General features: G+C 39.1%; 1 protein-coding gene across 1 annotated transcript in view; it reads left to right on the top strand.

Annotated features, from left to right (window-relative positions):
- Nucleotides 1–10,794: 10,794 nt before the first annotated feature.
- ZFAND1 (zinc finger AN1-type containing 1) overlaps nucleotides 10,795–15,120 on the top strand; it is a 29,777-nt gene continuing 25,451 nt past the window's right edge. The window contains exons 1-3 of the mRNA XM_059043599.2: nucleotides 10,795–10,909; nucleotides 13,813–13,855; nucleotides 14,766–14,805. Of these exons, the coding sequence (XP_058899582.1) occupies nucleotides 10,855–10,909; nucleotides 13,813–13,855; nucleotides 14,766–14,805 (138 nt within the window). The 5' untranslated portion in view covers nucleotides 10,795–10,854. The remainder of the gene's footprint in view (nucleotides 10,910–13,812; nucleotides 13,856–14,765; nucleotides 14,806–15,120) is intronic.

The following is a 15,120-nucleotide window of genomic DNA, read 5'->3' as shown; positions in this document are numbered from 1 at the left end:
GAAGGACTAGTTTGTGCATGGCTCAGAGAAAAGCAAACCACTGTTCCAAGGGTCTTGGGCGGGGCATGAAAGCCTGTGTATAATAAGTGCTCTTTGCTGCCCTGGATGAACAAGATGCATAATTCCACGTGTGTTTTTGTTTGTGATCGTGTGGGAGCACAGCGTCAGGTCTCTGTCCTTGTGAATAAGAATATTGAGGCGCGTTCATCTAGGTGTGCATGGTGTGGGTAGGAGTGCGGTGGGCTGCGGCTTGCAGGACGTTTGTCTGCCACTGTGATGCAGGTGTGTGGGCAAGTAGCTCATTCTCAGAACGGCTGGTCTGACTGGGCTTGTTGCCGCAGGTGCAGAATCTGGGCAGGTTGATGTGTGCCTGGCTGCCAGTTGGCATGGGTGGATCCTAGATCATCCTTACATAGCTTGAGGTGACGAAAGACGGTGGTCATCTCTTTCCGTAATGTGAGGACTTCTGAGTGTGTTGATGGCTGCATTCAGTTCTGTAACTAGGCATCTGAAGCTTTCAGTATGATTGTTAGTGTACCAAAGCCTTTAATGGGGTGCCTGTGTTTGGATCTATGTCAAATACCTTTACAGAGACACCTAAGTAATGAAAGGGAGACAATGTCTTAGAGAAAAGCAACATTATTTTGTTCATTCTCACTATCTCAGTCCCATCTATTAGAGCTGCAAGCAAAGAGTTTGGTTAAGATAAAAGGACCACAATAAGTAAGGATTTAAAAAAATAATTTAAAAAAATAACTAATGATTATGGATGATGCAATTCAACTGAAAATCTGTACAGAGCATGCTGCAAAGAAGTGGAATATGGGATTTTTTTTTTTTTTTTTTTTTTTTTTGAATATGGGATTGAGTCTATGTTCTAGTTTTCCAGGGCTAGGATGTACTCCACATAATACAGCCCTATGTGAACAACATTACCCACCGTCATCAGAACCTATTTGTGATCATTAGCTAACTAATCACTGATTGTAAAAGGGGGAAAAAGCATCCATTACTATGACAGATACAGCTTGCTACTCAAGATCAATAACCCAATTTTGTCTGCCATCGTATTAACCCAGAAGCATCAGGTTGATGCTTTCTACCATATCCAACATTGGTAGAGCTAGTGACAAAGAAATTGAATATTTTTATAGGAGGCTTACTGGTCTATATCTTACACACACAGACATGGGAACTTATCATTTCCCAATAACTACAGCCAGCCATCTCTTACCATTTTCTGCCTGGCCATCCAAAGCACTTATGGCCTGTAACACATATTTTGCTCTAATCTTGTATATAGTACACTCTAATAAGTATTATATTTTGTTATTATCTAAATATTTCATGAATCTGTTTTGGAACTTATTTTCATGCTTAGATTTAAAACCCGTTGAGAGTGGAGACGTAGCACATATTCTGCTGGTCACTTTAACCAACCTTTGCTGAGAGTATTCTAATAAGGTTCTGGGAATGCAAGTGTAGTCTGCCCTCTAGGAGCTTACCTTATAGTGATAGTAGTAACAGGTGTCATATTTTGAGCGCCTATTATATGGCAAGCACACTACATGCATTATTAATAATCCCTACATCAACCACACAAGATAGGTATTGCTGTTTCTCTTTGACAGATGAAGAACCCACAGCTCAACTGGAAACTTAGCCAAGCTCACACAGGCAGTCAAAGTGTAAGAGATCTCTCTGTTTTAAAGCTTCTGGTCTTTCTACTGTTTACATGACCTTTCCCTCCTGTGTAGTTTGGTCCAGCGGAGAAACTCATAAAGTATTTATTTCATTAAATAACATGTGGGGAGTAAAGAGGCTGGTATGAGGCATCAGCCTTAAGGGATCCTATAAGCATTACTGAATTCATGGAGGAGTATGTTTAAATAAGAACCTGTCCAGTATAGAAAAAACATTCCCTCTGGTTCACTAACCACTATTTTTTTGTTGAGGGAACATTGAACAAGTGGAACAAAGGGACCGAAATGTATAATGAGGAGTTGCTTGACCATCCATCTATCCATGTTTTCATCCAACAACTATTTATGGAGCATCTCTCTGTTCTAGGCATTTTGCTAGATGTTGGGGAGATGATTAAAAACAAGATAAGGACATTTTACAGTTTAGGAGAGAAGATGGGAACTTAGCAAATTATCTCACAAATAATGGACTTTATAAGTTAAAGTTCTAATAAGTGCTATGGAGAACTTAGACATAGCGAGACATGTAAGAACAAGTCGTAGAGAAAGCTGATCTTGCCCTAGGGGTCAAAAATGGTGGCTTGAAAAAGTGACATTTAAGCTTGAATTTGAATGATGAATAGAGGGTACTTAGGTATAGAGAAGGGAAATTGGTATTCCAGGATAAGTAATCATTCATTCATTCATTTATTCATTCATTATGATTTTTTTCTGAATGCATAGTATATACCCAGCACAGTTCTAGATGCTAGAGATTCAGCAGTGAGGAAAGAGAAACTAAAATCCATGCATTTTGGGGAGGCTACTTTCTAGTTAGGGAATGACAGACAAATAATTAAGAAAGTAATGTACTCTATGGAAAAAAATAAAGCAGGTAGTGTTAGAGAATGAACATTTTCGACAGTGTGTGAAAAATCTCAAGTCTGAAGTATTAGGGTTTGAAAGAAGACCAGGGTATCTGGAGACAGAAAAGCAGAGTGCTGTGAGGTTGTCTTTAAAAGTAGGCTGAGTCCAGATCACATAGGGGCCACACGATGTGCTAAGGATCTTGTAGAGCAAATGAAAATCAATAAGAAATTAGAGCAAAGGAGTTAATCATTAATTTATAATTCAATGGAAAATCTGTTCTACTCAATTTGATGTGTAGCACTTTCAAAAACACATGTGGTGTGCAGAGCAAGCTACCTTTGAATTAAAAATCATTCCCTTTCATTAATATATAATCTCAATAGGGAAAATACAATACTTGCAAATAAGCACACCATCCAAATATATATTAGTGTTTAATCCAGCAGTGGGATATAGAGAATAAATGTTTAAATCAATGATATAGAAGCTGAAAATAACACATTAATCTTCATTCAATACTCATCTTACAAATGTGGTCTCATTAAGAGTTCTCAGCATGTAGTGTATTTTTCATTTTCTAATCTCAATTGATCTCAGTTAATAAGGAGGCTGTTGTTCAAAAGAATGATCTTGTTCAGGATGATTTACCATGGTTAAGATGGCAAAGGAAATTGGAAATTTAAAGATCTGTTAAAAAGACCTAGATGTCAGGTTAATTGATACATTTTGGTTACCCCTTGAAATTACATCCATTTTTAGAATGCCAGATGATGTCTCCAAAGAAGAAGAATTACCCGTTAAACATATTGCAGAATCATCATCAAATAGTTATTTATTAAACAGTTCAACAAACATGTACACATTCTTTCCATCAGCAGTTTTTTTGTTTGTTTCTTAGAACCAAATATTCATTATATATAACACTCAATCACAATAATGAATACAAAAGTAGCCATTATGGAAAACAATAATTTTGCAAAAATAAAAGTTTTATTGCCCTAATTCATAATGAAGATCTCTGGTACCCATTACTGAGTTTTCCCTGCATAGCTCTTTATCCATGTTTTCTCATATCTCTGTCCATTCCTGATTAGAAAGAAATTAAAGAATTTAAAGGTCATCAGATTTGGCTGTAAAGTGTTTTCTACACCAGTCACTTAAAGTATATAAAAGGAGATGTAACCCGTTTACCTCAACACCATCCTTATTGCATAGCCTTCCCAAAGTTGATTCTTAACGTCTTCATTTACCTCCAGAACTTCATTATGCCCAAGTGCACTCAGGTGAGATTTTGTACCTAATGGAGGAACATATAAATTGTCTCTAATCCAGCTCCTTCCCCTCTCAGGTGATAACTGTAGCCTTCCTTTCACCCAAGCCCAAAACCTTGGAGTCATCCCTGACACTGCTCTTCTCTCACCCCACATCCAATCCATCAGCAAGCCCCATGTACAAAAACCTGGCCACTCACCACCACCAGCCTTGCTAACACACTGCTCTGAGCCACTCTCATCTCTCAGCTAAGTACTGCAGTAGACTTCTGACTGACCTCCCTATGATCACCTTGACCTTGCTGCTGTCTCCCTACACAACAACCAGAGTGAGCATGGCTCAGAACCTTCCATTGACTTCCCACCTCACTCCAATAAAAAGCCAACATCTTCAAGCTCTGACATGAAGTGCTGCCAACCACACCCTCACTTCACCAGTGCCTCCCTGTCCACACTTCCTACTGTAACTAAAAATGGGGTCTGGCTACTCTCCCCTCAAAAGCCAATAAAGAGGCAAGTTTGGTGGAAAGGAAAGTTTGCTTTATTTTGGATGCTGGCAACTGGGTGGAGGGCGGACTCCTGTCCAAAAGCCAACTTCCCCCCACTGACAATCAGTGGGTAAGAGCTTTTATAGGTGAAGGGAGGGGGCTACATGCAGAAACAGCACAGCCAGCTCTGACAGTCATTTTGAAATTGGTCATCAGGGGTCTGACCAGCATCACCTTGTTTTAAATACAGTTAATCTTCAGTTCCAGGGTTGGTTTGTTTCCATTTCTTGAAGGCAGTTCTCAGAATTGTGGCAGCTGATGTCATGGACACAGTTTGGTCATCATGTAACTTCTCCACCTGATGAGGGTTTCAATATCTATAAGATAGCTCAAAGGATAGGGCTCAGAATATTATGTATAGCCCTGAGGAGGAACTAAAAGTCCTTGAATTTGCTTAATGACTAAACTATTATTATTTGGTCTCCTTTGACTGTTTTCCTTTATTTCTGTATTTTCTCACTTCTCTGATTAAACTTATTCTTTTTTGTTTGTTTTTTTGTTTTTGGGTTTTTTTTTTGCGGAACGCGGGCCTCTCACTGTTGGGGCCTCTCCCGCTGCGGAGCACAGGCTCCAGACGCGCAGGCTCAGCGGCCATGGCTCACGGGCCCAGCCGCCCAGCGGCATGTGGGATCCTCCCGGACCGGGGCAGGAACCCGCGTCGCTTAGTATCGGCAGGCGGACTCTCAACCACTGTGCCACCAGGGAAGCCCTAAACTTATTCTTTGGCTAAAGTTTTTTCCACAGACAAAAGGCAGGCAGAGGACATGGGAAGCAAGGACCGTAGGGTCCTGCTCTGTTTCACTACCATTCCCCGCAGTCCACTCTGCTCCAACCACACTGGTCTTTCCACTCCAGCTAGAATGCAGCAGGCACACTCTCACTGAAGAGCCTTTGTGCTGGCTGCTCTGCCCAGAAACCAGACAAATGTTTTGTTCACTCCTTCACCTTTCTTAGGACTTTATTTAAGTATCACTTTCTCACCCCACTCTGTTTAAAATTGCAACCCTCTCCTCTCACCCTCCTACTCCTACAGAACCCTTATTTCCTTTCCCAACTTTATTTTTCTTCATAGCATTTACCACCATCTATCATGTGCTATCTTGGTCTTGTTATTCCGTCTATGTTTCTTGCCCCTGCTCCCCATGAGAAATGAGATTTTTATTTATTTTACTCATCATTATATTCCCAGTTCCTAGAACAGACCCTGGCACATCGTAGGCACTCCATCAATATTTGTTGAATAAATGAATGAATGAATGAAGAAATACAACATAAGTGATAAAATATTCAAATGATGGTATAAAATACGAAAATTTTTGGAAATGCATTTCCTAGATCTAGTCATCTTCGTCATGATTCTGATACAGAAGAGACACCTATCCTTCTAATTTTTTTTTTTTTTTTTTTTTTTTTTTTTTTTTTTGCGGTACACGGGGCTCTCCCGTTGCGGAGCGAAGGCTCCGGAAGCGCAGGCTCAGTGGCCATGGCTCATGGGCCCAGCCACTCCGCGACACGTGGGATCTTCCCGGACGGGGGCACGAACCCGTGTCCCCTGCAGCGGCAGGTGGATTCTCAACCACTGCGCCACCAGGGAAGCCCCCTTCTAAGTTTTAAGTCTGAAACCAGTATGCAAAGGTTCTTACAAAATCTCTGGCTGTCTTACTGGGGCAAAGGAAAAAACTTTGGACAGATGTTTCACCCAGCACTTTAGAAGGAAGTAATCACTTTCTCATATTCAAAATGTACTCTCTAGAAATGAATTCATATTTTTAAATATTTGACTCCTTTTCATTGGTGAGAATTTCAAGGAGTTGTGCTAATAGTAGCTGTTATTGCACATCCAAAAAACTTCTATAGTTAATTAATTATATGTGAATACCCAATTTGTCCCAAAACACAATTGAAGATATCATTTCAAAATAATTTTATGTATGTTTATCAAGACAACTAAAATTACTTCTCTAAAGAATAATTACCTGTGAAAACTCCTTCTGAGACAAACCGTTGCTAAAAGAAGATGATGCTTTCCAAAACGCAGATATGTAATGCACAAACATACACACACAGATGCACACATTGGCTGTTATAATAATAGTAGTGATGGTAGTTTTGATGATGGGTTTTTCTTTGTTCACACCCTTCCTCAACTCTACTGATTAAGCCCTAAACATTATAAAAGCTCTGAGTTTCACATAACACTGGTTTTTGTTCTTCACAATTCTGTTGCCTTCCTTTAAATGCGCCCTAGATTGCCTCTTTCACACTTGAAGTGTGGTACTCAGAACCAAGCACAGTATCCCAGGTGTTTTTGACCAGTCAAGCAGAATGAAACAAGCTACCACGTTCATGTTCCTTGTTCTGAAGATTATATTTTTATTAATACTGATTAAGATTATAAAGCTTCTGGTGAAACTGAATGTCAATGTAGACTTGCTCATTTGTTGATTCAGTGGACAGATATTTTTTGAGGCCTTACCATGTGTCAAGCACTGAACAATTCTAGGAAATATAAGAATGTATATTGGGGTAGGTAGAATAATTCTCCCCTCAAAGTTGTCCACATCCTAAACCCTGAAACCTGTAACTATGTCACCTTATATACCCAAAGGGACTTTTCAAGTGTTAGTAGTTAAGGATCTTGAGATGGGGAGAGTATCATGAAATATCCAGGAGGGTCCAATGTAATCACAAGTGTCCTTAACAGAGGAAGGGCATAAGGGTCAGAGTAAGAGAAGGGAGAAGTAGAGAAGGACAGGAAAAGAGAGATATTTGAGGAGGACACATTGCTGGCCTTGAAGAAGGAGGAAGGGCTCATAAGCTAAGGAATGCAAGCAGCCTTTAGAAGGTGGAAAAAATAATTGGAGAATTAGATTCTTCCCAAGATCCTGCAGAAGGAACACAGCTGTGCCAACACATTGGTTTTAGGACTTCTGACCTCCAGTACTATAAGATAATAAATTTGTGTTGTTTTAAGCCACTAAATTTGTGGTAATTTGTTAGAGCAACAATAGGAAACCAGTACATTTAACAAAGGAGCTGATCTGATCTGGGGCAGGTCCTAGAATCTCTTTTGAGAGCTGAAGATGAGGAGGATAAAACCGAGTAAGTTTGGGAAAAAGAGACAACATCCCAGACTAAGAGACTAGTCTATGAGGTTGAAGAGGAGGACAGCTGGTAATTACAATTATTTAAGAGGTCAGTGGGGAGAAAGAGAGTAGTTTTAGATGCTGGAGACAGGGAGACAGGAGGTGAGTAATTTTTTTATAAGCCATTCAATGAAATGGGAATAATAATGGCATATATCTTAAAGTGTTGTGAAGATTAAATGATTCATTTAAGTGCCTGGTACATAATAAAATAATCAAGAAATTTTAGCTGTTATTGTTAAGTTTGAATTTAGAATATTCAAGATTTGATTTCGAATATGGTATGCAAGGTAAATTGATATTCAGGGTTATAACAAATCTACAGAAAGGTACATAAACATATAGAGACGGATTAACAAAGAGTTATACAGTGAGTATCTATATAACCACAACCCAGGACCCTGTTCTCATAGAGCTTACAGTTTAGAGGGAGAGACAAACATTAATCAAATAACCATACAAACAAGTAGAAAATCGAGTCTGGGACAGATGCCTTGAAGGAGATACAAAGTGAATGTCATAATAGCAGGATTTGTCCTAGTCAGAAAGAACAAAGAATTTCCTGAGGAAAAGATACTTGAGGCACAGCTAAAAAATAAAGCAGAAATTAACCAGATCGAATGGGAAAGGGAAGAGCATGCCAAGTAGAAAGAACAGCAATTGTGAAGCGACTGAGGCTCTGAGGAGCACCCATTATGAAGAGGCCTTTGAAAGAAAAAGTGTGAGAGAAAGTTGGGTTGAGCCAAGATTTGAAAGGCTTTAAATGCCAAGCAGAGTCATTCCTTCCTAGACCATGTGAGCTCCTTGAGGTTGGGTCTTAGTCAATTCTGTATCAAACCTGGAATAATATCTGATATATAACAGATGCTCAAAAGACTTGCTAAACTGACTTGAGTGCAGAATTTATTTTGTAGCTAATAGAAGCCACTGAAGATTATTTTGGTTAGGTAAATTATAATCTTGCCTGGTTAGTGCTAGTAAGAAAAGTATGTAGCAGGTGCTACTTTAGCAGGTGGCTGATGTCCTGGAGGATTGAATTTTGTCTGTGCACTCTGAAGGCTTTCCCAGGTGAAAGGTTAACAGAATTACACTCTGAAGGTGGAATAAGAGTGAAACCTATTTGCTAAACTGATCCAATGATAAGAATGAATGTGAGGGCACTTGTTAAAAACATAGCTTCCCAGGACCCATCCCAGACCCTCTAAATCAGACCCAGGGAAGATGTAAGTAGCTGTATTTATTAACAAACACTGTACCTGATTGTTATTCTCAAGAAAGTTTGGAAAACTCTGGTATAGAAAACATTCAAAGGAAAAGGAAAGGCATGTGACAAAGTATGAACATCTTAAAAAGCCAGAGGTATTTTATGGAAGTGACTGGGAAGTGGGGAGCTGAGGGGAAGCAGTTATTGCTGAGGCTGGAAACTGTGAAGAGCTTTACCAGTTAAGTTTGTCCCAACTAAGCTAAAAAATCTTGTGAATAGTGGAGACCCAGTGGAAGATCTTAGGGCAAGGAAGTTAGTTTTTGGGGAGCAAATTACTCAAGAAATTGAAGAGTACAGGTTTGAGAGACATTTTTGAGACATAATTGAGAGTGTTTAATGGCTACTTCCATGAGAGAAGTAAGAAAGGAGAGGTGGAAAATGAATCCAAGGTTTCTAATGTGGCAGACTTCCCTTGTTAGGGGATGATGTGGTAAGAAAGCATTCCAGTTTAGAATTAGAAATATGGAACTAGAAACCTCCAGTTTGGGAGCAAGTTCTCAGGGCAGAGAATGTGGTTATGGGATCATTGGAACCATGGGAATTTCACTTGAATGAGGATGCAATTTGATAAATAGACCAAGCACAAAATTACAGGGAAACAGGCATGTTTAAGTAGCATCTAGAGGAGAAATCAGCAAAGGAGACTAAACAGAGATGGAAGACTTAGCAACTGTGATCTTGGCTATCTGAATCATTTAATGCTTCCTATACTCCCAAGCTAGTGAACTGAAAAAATAAAAACATCTCCATTAAGATTGGACTGATAAATGAATCTTTGCCACCTATCTAGAACATTTTAACAGTAAAATTCTAGAAAACCTGCCATTGGTTGATCCAATCAGCTAAAAGAAACATACAAAATCTAGGTAAGCCACTGATTCTTAAATTAAAGAACACTAGAAGTCTTTGATACTTGGATTTTAGTCCTCTTCCACTAATTTGGCCAAATTATTTAACTTGTATGAACCTGTCTTCTCATTTTCAAAAAAAAAAAAAAGGTCGGGATAGCTAGATATCTTGTTATTTCCAGTTCTAAAATCTAAAGTTTCTCCAGAGACCCAAGCAAAGTCTGAGATGAAAATTTTAAATACATTTATTCAAGAGCAAATCTTGAAGTAAGGATACCTATTTCCCAACCCCGCACTTCCCTCTTCCTCAATGAATATTGATTGGGAAATATTTAAATTTATATAGGAGGCACTGGATATTTTTACAATTCCTCTCAGTACAGCTTTGTCACTCGTCCACTCTGAGTCGTGTCTTGTGTCACGTCAGTGGAATGGCATCCATTTGCATCCCACCTAGAAGAGCCTCTCCTTTTTCAGTATCTTTGGAGTGGTTGTCAAGCACATGAAGCTCCCTACCTCCCTACATCCCAATGGAATCACCACAAGCTTTCTTCAGGACGTGTGTTAAATGAGTCTGTGCTCTCAACTGAGGGACCCTATGCGGCTCAGTGCACACTCAGGACTTCAAGAGCTAGAGACGTTTTTTTTCCTACTAGAAAGTAAAAAGTAAGGGCAGGGCAGAAAAAGAAACGTCTACTTTTAAAAAACCCTGACTCCTTTGAAAGGAGCATTTATATAATCAAGTAACACTGGTGTAGGACGAGTGAGGAATTGAACCAGGGTCGGTCTACTTCACTTGATTCCTGCAAATACTTGTGCCAAACTGTGCTTCCTAGAGTTATGGAGTTATGTTAATCGAAAAAAAAAAAAAAAAAATCCTTGTGAGGCCTTCCGGGACTCCGATTGCAGCACGGAGGAGGGAACGCACGCACGCACGCAATCTTCCATAAAGGCAGCTGGATATTTTCCTAAGGACTGGGCGACAGGACTTCCGCCTGTGGGAAAACCGAACAAAGAAACCACCTTTTTCTCCTGCCGCCTCACTAGGCGAACCAGACAGCAAACATTCAGAACAGGGAACTCGGATCAGCCCGATCGCTTTCAGTACGCGCCCCGCCCCACCTGCGGGCTCCGCCCCTGGGTCCACCCCATTCCCAGCAGGCACCGCGCGAGTGATCTAGTCCCGCCCTGCCGCGGCTGTGCCCGCCTCTCGCGGCGCTGGGAGATGGCGGAGTTGGACATTGGGCGACACTGCCGGTTGGAGCAGTGCCGGCAGCGAGGTGATTCAGGAGTCCCTAGCTCTGGTCGCGGGAGGGAAGGCCGTGGGGCGAGGCGGAGTCTGAGGAGGCAGGGCGGTCGTGTCCCTTGGTGGGGGGGGTCTGCCTTGACATGTGTTGATGCCCTTGATGCCCCTTTTGTTGCCCTTGAGCGTTTGAAAGAGGCTCCTTGGAAGGGAGCCATGCGTTTCTCCAAAACATACCTTGCAGTCTGAGCTTTGATTTTCGAATGCGCCTTGCCAAGAAGTCGCTTCGCGCCCACTCCTTTCTGATGATCACGGGCAGGGAGGACGCTTCGGTCTGGGAATCAGGAGAGTTCCCTTCTGAACGTGCCACTGAGACCTCGGGCAATCCACTTCTCTCCCAGACTTTTTGTTTGCTTATCTGTTACTTATCTGTCAGAGGAAGGAGTTGGGTGAGATCAGTTTTTAACCTCATTTTCGCGGGCTGCTCAGGAGACGAGCTTATAGTGAGAAGGCCCTTAGCTTTTCCTCCAGGTGATGATTACGCTCTCTCAGCTCTGTCATTCTTTGATTCTGATTATCACTGATTCAGTAAACATTTACTGAGCACCTCTTTTGGTGCTGGGACCACATAAGGGTATAAAATATAGCCCTTTCCACAGAAAAGCTTTCAAGATAGGTAGCTGCTTTTTAGAGCATTAGTAAGGGGATGTTCTCTCTCCGCTGAACTGAGAGACCTTGTGATACACATAGCCCAGCCTTATAGCCAGTGGTAGTGTGGTACGGGCCTTAGAAACATCTGCAGCAAGTGTCCTGAAGCACTAGAGCCACACAGAATGCTCAGTCTTTGGTATCTGGCTTTCACTCCAAATGGATGCTACCACATCTGGCTCATACTACACTGGGTGACAAAATAGGTTTGATCTCCCATTGCAGCTACAGTCATTGGCAGCAGGTAGCCACCCGGTCACTGCTGAGAAGGACTCTGGGGTTTAGCCCAGAATTAGTGGGAGTGCTACAGTTGATAAATTATACCTGTTGTGTGTGGTGGGCAAAAAGACACAATCCCTGCTAGGTTATTGTTACTTTCAGCACCCTGATTTGTATCTTTCACCACTGGCTGTCATCTTCAGCCGTTCAGCAGGCAAGAACCAATGTTTCCTTGCAGATCTTTCATAGGGAAGCTTAGCCAGTTGGGTTTTGACTGTAAGTTATGTAATTCTGGTATACCTGATTATCTCTAACAAGTCCATAATATCTACCATTTGTGACATAGTTCATCTTCCTTTCCAACTTCAGGTGTCTCTTAAAGTGTAAATACCTGAAACGAGGCCAGGGTCTAGCTCTTTTGGACTCTTGGAGAGCAGTTAAGATTTAGAATACGATAAGTGAGGATCCTAAATTTCATTTAGCTGCTGGATGAATAGAAGGATGGTGTCAAGTGTTAGGAAATTATCTTGATCTTAACTCTTACCCCTGGATTCTCTTGGTTTGCGTCTAATATTTAGTTGGTCACCAAAGTCTCAACATAGTGAGCATGTACATTTTTCAGATTTGAAAGAGACATAAAAGTTTTGTAAAGTATTATATACTTCAGTTTCCTTCTCTTTTTGACAAATGTTTACCTACTTTCTTGCTATGAAACAGATACTTACAGTAACACACTTTCAGGACAACAGTGACGATGCATTAAGTTCGCTTTTCAGGTGAAGGAAGAACTATATTTGGGCCCTCTTGTCCGACAAGCAGAAACATCCAGTGGTCCCTTTGGGTTATAATAGGACCTCTTCTTTTTCTTTTGGGTTAGGATACTCTGTAGGATGAGATATTTGGGGAGCAATAGTAACTTTCTCTAAAGTGCAGTACTTTTTGTTTTCATTTTGTAAAAGTGGTGTGATTAGATATAGCCAGCCTCACTTGGCTGTATACTGTAATTTAATATGAGGTACACTGAAAACAATTTAGAGAAGAAATGATTGTATTCAGTGATTTATGGTCAATTGTCACATCTAAGAATGGATACTTTCATGTGCTTTCCAAAAATTCATTTCCTAACTTAGTTGTTACTTAGTCCTAACTTAGTTGTTCCTCAACAGCAAGGAGAGAAACAATTCAGGACTAAAGTTTGCAGTATCAATCAATCCATCCATTGAATTTCTAGAATTTCTTTGAACACATATCTACCTAGTCACCACAGGATTTTTCTTGAGTTGAGTGTATTCAAAACAAGTTAAGTGCTATAATTATTCTTGTTAATTACAGGTATTATCTTACTATTCTTATCTTTTACACGTATCTCATTTGGTTTTTACAGTTACCCTGTGAAGTAGGTGTGGCATATAGCATAGATACATACACACGCACACATACATACATATGCACACAAACACAATATACTTATATCTATGTCTATTTTTATGCATATTACCTAATAATAGAGCTTTGGTTTTGTATACATACACATACATACACTGTATACTATATATCAAATATATATATATATATATATACAATATGTATGTATATAATCCAAAGCTCTACTGTTAAGTAACTTGCCTAGCACTGCTAGATTAGCAGACAGTGGAATCAAAATTGAAACCTAGGATTGTCACTTCAAATGCAGGATTTTTGCAGTATACTGTCCTCAGAAACAACACCTAGTAAATCTGGGAAACAAACAGAAAACTCACAGGACTTCTTTTTTTTTTTCTGGTTTAGCATGCTACAGCAAGTAACATTTATCTTCTGATAATCCAGTTAATTTCAAAGTGCTTGAGGTTGTGATGGCTTTTGTTTAACCACTGCTTGCTGCACTAGGATATTGTTCAAAGAGGAAAGTTCTCCTATAGCCATAGTTCAGTACTTTGAGATTCTTTTTACTTAAGAAAACTAAATCAAAATCAGTTACTGACCAGAATATATAACATTTCCCCTCAATTTTAGATTTTCTTCCATTTGTATGTGATGGTTGTTCAGGAATATTTTGGTAAGTTTTTATGCTTTATTGGGGAGTAATTTCAGTGTTTATAATATGAGATTTATTTCTAAAAAGTAGAATGATTTAAAATAGTTTTTACTTTAGCCACTGATATCTGATAATCATTATAGTAATCACTTGGGGGAAAATAACAGACTAGTCATAGACTCTGATTACTTGTACATATATGTGGCTAGTCTTTACACTTTCCAGAAATGGGGTGATGTGTGTGATTTTTATGTAAAAGTCATATATATATCTTTTAATCACAAGGTGAGAACATATCCACAATATAAAGAATATGGTAAAAAAATCCAGTTATGATTATTAGTCTTTATTTTAATTAATAAAATGAAAAGAGCCCAACCTTTATATTTCTTAAATTGAGTACTGTACATCCTTTGCACACACATCACATGCAAAGTAAAACCTTAAACTTTCAAGTATCAGGTATTTAATTTATTAAATAGAGCACTGAAAGAATAAATTCTTTTCAGAAGATGATTCCGAAAGATTTATTTGAAGTAAATAAAAATAATGCATATTTTTAAGTCATTCAGAACTAGAACACTCCTTTGACATTTTATTACTGATTATTTTTGAGAAATAAAAGAATCAAAAGGGTCTTTGCATTTTCACACACCTTAAAGCACTCAAAGTAAAGGTAATTAAGAATGGTGAATTTTTGTACTCATTGAAGTTGAATAGTAGTTGGGTTTTAAAACTTTTGAGACTATAGATGCTCTATCTTTTATTTATCTGTCATTTCAGTTTATTCTTATACGTAGAGCTGTTAATGTAGTGTGAGTGTAGTTAATCTTAAGGATACTAACCATTAAAATATCTCAAATTACTGCAGTTATCTTTAAGTACATTATTTGATTACATTTAAATAAACACTTTTTTGTTGTTATTTAAGCCTTGAACACAGGAGCAGGGAGTCACATAGCTGTCCTGAGGTATGTTAATATCTCCCAGTAAAACATGTTTGTATTTATGTACTTTCATTCAGAATTTGATTCAATTTAATCCCAGTGTACCACAGATTAAAATTTGGCAGACTAAACTGATTATGTAAGACAGTCTTTATTTATATTATTTTTCTCAGTATGTTTTAACATAAACTAGTCTACTTGGTATTTATAAATTTTTGTTCTTATAATTCTTATTCCTTTGTACTTCAGTTCTGTTTACGTAGCCTGCTTAATAGCTTTAGGCTCTATATTTATAAATACATAATGGAATTAACATCCTCATCGTATACTCCCTCCAGT

This window comes from Kogia breviceps, chromosome 17 (assembly GCF_026419965.1).
Source record: "Kogia breviceps isolate mKogBre1 chromosome 17, mKogBre1 haplotype 1, whole genome shotgun sequence".
NCBI lineage: Eukaryota > Metazoa > Chordata > Mammalia > Artiodactyla > Physeteridae > Kogia > Kogia breviceps.
The sequence above is the reverse complement of the archived record's forward strand: the minus strand, read 5'-3'. Positions and strand labels throughout refer to the sequence as shown.